Source organism: Triticum urartu, chromosome 5 (genome assembly GCF_003073215.2).
Source record: "Triticum urartu cultivar G1812 chromosome 5, Tu2.1, whole genome shotgun sequence".
Classification (NCBI taxonomy): Eukaryota; Viridiplantae; Streptophyta; class Magnoliopsida; order Poales; family Poaceae; genus Triticum; species Triticum urartu.
Genome location: NC_053026.1, coordinates 494,350,299 through 494,354,076, shown reverse-complemented (window position 1 = coordinate 494,354,076; position 3,778 = coordinate 494,350,299). Strand labels below are relative to the sequence as shown.

Here is a 3,778-nt window from a genome sequence, read left to right as displayed (position 1 = left end):
CATTGATTCAGAAGCGAGAGGGCGTATGAGGCTCGGTGTACATATGGACCAGGAGCATGGTGTAGCTTGCGCAAGGCGGCCCTCATGTCTAGCTCAACGAGATTAGTTTTAAACATTTCACTACGCTAGCGTGGTTCAATGACAAGTGTGTCGTGCAAATGCTTGAACTCGTCGCCTTGACATATGTTCGGGCGCATTGTGATCAGGTGGATACCACGACCACTGTGTCAGCGAGGGTGGAAGGACGATAAACAATTACATGGCTGGGGTAGAGGATGTGGGTCTGCATGGGTCTTTGAGTCATGTTCGGCGTGTGAGTTTGTTTCTCCCGTTGTAACGCACGGGCATTTTTGCTAGTTATGACCAAAGTTGAAAGCAGTCAAAATACGCCATGGATTCTGAACGAAGGGCGAAGGGCAGGAAACAAGATCGAAGTACCACAATAAAAGTGAGAAAACCCAGATGAAGGTTCCGAGCTTATTCTCCGCTCTACCAATCACCTTGCAGCTCCAAACAACGACTCGACGATCAATAGCAACTAAGCAAGCAAAGTGAAAGTACGTAGGTACCCACGGCACAAACAACACTGTCCTCTGATCCTTTCCAGGAGCCCAAACACCCTGTACCCATGCACTAGGTACGTACATCCAGATCAAGCCAACGGGGCGCCGGGTGCCCTCGCCGGGTAGCGGACGACGCAGTCGCCCCACGGCCCCTCATCGGCCGCCGCGGCGCCGCCGTATGCGGCGACGCGCTCCCACAGGGCGCTGCTCGCCTTGGGCCCGCTCCCGATGCCGAGCTGCCACACGCGGTCGCCCTGCCGGACCCGCCCCCTCGCCTCGTGGTACCCGAGCTGGTACCACAGCGACGCCGCCGACTGGTTCCCGAACCGCTGGAACGTCGCCAGCGCCGCCTCCGCCTCCCTCTCCCCCAGCCCCAGCCCCTCCGCCAGCCTCCGTATGTTCGGCATCCCCGACGACGGCAGGCAGAAGTGGCTCGCCGCGGCCAGGAAGTTCGGCCTCGGCGCCTCCACGTGGCCTTCGCCGCCTTGGACCTTCTTGCTGCTCCGGCGGCGGCGGCGGAATCGCGCGAGCGCTGCGGCGTAGCGGAGCTTCTCGTGCCATGGGAGGATGGAGGCGCCGAAGGCGGTGAGGTGGGCGCGGAGGAGGTCCCGGAACACACGGTCGAGGCCGCGCCCGATGGTGAACCCCGTGATGCCCTCGTCGTCCTCCTCCCTCATGGCCAAGTTGTAGCCGCGGTCGTCGGCCGCGATGGTCGTGCGCTTCAGCGCGACGAGCCGGTACTTGACCGGCGCTGCCGCCGATGTGGTGTTCGACAGTAGCGCGGCGGCGCATCCGGTGCGGAAGAAGCAGTTGAGCAGCAGCTTGCTGCGGTCCCTCCCTCTGTACCACCCGATCGTGACGATCTCCGCGCTGACGACGACGGCGTAGTCGACGGCGCCGGCGTGCGCCCTCAGGACGCCCCTCGCGACGTCCACGCCGACGATGCCCGCGGCGCATCCCATGCCGGACAGGTTGAAGGTCTTGACGTCGGTGGGCATGCGGTAGCGGTTGGCGATGATGGCGGCGAGCGACGGGGCAGGGCCGAACCCGCTGCAGTTGACGACAAGCGCGCCGACGGCGGACGGCGGCACGCCCGTCTTAGCGAACAGTTCGTCGAGCGTGGGGAAGAAGAGCATCCCCGCCTCCTGGACGGCGTCGGCGTGCGTGGCGGACGGCGGGAGGTAGTGCAGCGCCGGCGGGAAGTAGGTCTCGTCGCCCATGCCGCTGTCCTCGACGACCCTGGACATGAACTCGACGCTGCCGTCGTCGAAGCAGCCGATGAGGCGGAGGTGCTCGAGCAGGCCCGGGATGGTGACGCGCAGCCGGCGGGGCGGCTTCAGGTACGCGAAGTCCACCAGCCCAATGCCCGCACGTCGGCCGGAGCGCCACAGGTGCGTCAACATCGCGCAGACGGGGAGGAGGTAGAGCGCCGCGTGCCGCCGCAAGACGAGGACGGACAGCTCGGCAGCGAGGCACAGGATGAGGACGGCGGCGCCGAGGACGCCGTGCACGGCGGCGAGGATGTGGTCTCTGTGCGCCATCTCCATGTCCGTCCGTTCGGCCTGCTGCTTATCCCGCGATCTCTTGAATGTTTTGGACGCTGATTTTCTGCAGTGTATGTGTGTAGCGTGCGATGCGACGGCTTATATGGTGCGTCGTCCCCAGCTCATGTGACCGTGACAAGTCTGCATGCACATGTGCACGCCATGAATTGTGTCCGTTGCAAACTACGTCAAGATCGATCGTGTTGCCCGCGTAACATGGTTGAGAACTGCTAAAAAAACAAGACGGCTTGCTTTGAGATCGATGCAACCGGAGTTGAAGGGACAAGATCGATCCGGCCGGCCACATAAAAGCGAAGAGTAGTAGCTTTCGCCATGAAAGCAGTCGTGCTATGAACAGTAGCGCTAGCCGCCCTCTAGTGTCCTGGTTACAGGCGCTGCACGTATACGTGCCGGGCAGTGGTATAGGATGGTCAAGCCTCTACATGCACGTACCAAGAGAGGGAGAGAACATGCAGTGGCTACGCTAGATACAAAACGGAAGGTGCGGCATGCACGGGGAGGGACGTACGTAGAGCCGATCGATCTCGATCGTGTCGTCCTACGCGCGGCGCACATGGGCGCTGAGTAGGCAGAGGCATCGTGCATGCTTACACCGTTACACGGGAATGGCCAATCAGGAGCGCAAATGCGCGATGCACGGTTGGTGAAGGGTGACAAAATGGGTGGCACCTCCAAAGTCCTTTCCATGGGCGATTCAACTCGGTGGCTCCGGCTACAGTGTCGACACGCTAACGGGAGGGAGGGGGTGAGATCGACAATGCATTCTAGCTAAGGATTAATGTATACCTGGTAAAAAAAACCATCATTCAACAATTTTTAAAGATCCGTGCAACCTTTTACATGTGGACACCAGTGGCGAAGTCAGGAGTTCAAAGTTGTGATGTCAATTTAAAATTGTGATGTTAAGTAGTTGTATTTGGATTAATTCTACATTATTTTTTGAAGGATTTCTGTGTAGTCAACCGACTACACAGAACACCCATGACACCGCCATTGGTGGACACCCATAGTTGGCGAACGTTCGTCAGCTAGGGTGGCGAATCCTGGATGGCATTTTCTGTGGACCCCATAGCTAGCGAAAGTCGTTTAAGTTTCACTATTCCAGTTTCACATTGATAATAAGATTGTGACATTTTAATTTCATATTTCTGTATCACATTAATTGAAAAAATATGAATCAATTTGAAATGTATGTTTTGCTTAAATATATAAATTTAAAATATCTAAAAATTATTGAAATGTGTTTTTAAATTGTTCTGAGAGTGAAAATAGATGCATGTTAGTGGTATGATATTTCAAAAAAAAAAGTGACCGAAATGCATGTAGTATTGAAACGCAGATGCTAACAAAATGGTCTAGTAGTGAAGCATCTTGTATTGAAATATACTCCCTCCGTGGTCATCTATTTTGAAACGGAGGGAGTACCTAGTAACAAAGTGATCTGGTATTAGAATGCCACTCCGATAGATCATTTGGGCACCCTCCAACGAAAAATACTGATGACTTATCAAGAATCACCCTTTGACCAGAAGCACTGCTATACAAGTTTAGCATATCCCTAGCTTCGTCGGCAGCATGGGGTGAAGCTCTCATAGAGAGGATACTATCATCTTCAAAAAAGAAAAAGGATGGCTCATCGTTGGTGCCGTT

At 55.9% G+C, this 3,778-nt stretch overlaps 1 protein-coding gene across 1 annotated transcript; it reads right to left on the bottom strand.

The window, feature by feature from the left end:
• Positions 1-375: 375 nt before the first annotated feature.
• On the bottom strand, positions 376-2,169 carry LOC125556422 (3-ketoacyl-CoA synthase 4-like). The gene has a single exon (XM_048719161.1). The coding sequence runs from the start codon at positions 2,108-2,110 to the stop codon at positions 653-655; it is 1,458 nt and encodes a 485-aa protein (XP_048575118.1). The 5' UTR covers positions 2,111-2,169; the 3' UTR covers positions 376-652.
• Positions 2,170-3,778: the final 1,609 nt, after the last annotated feature.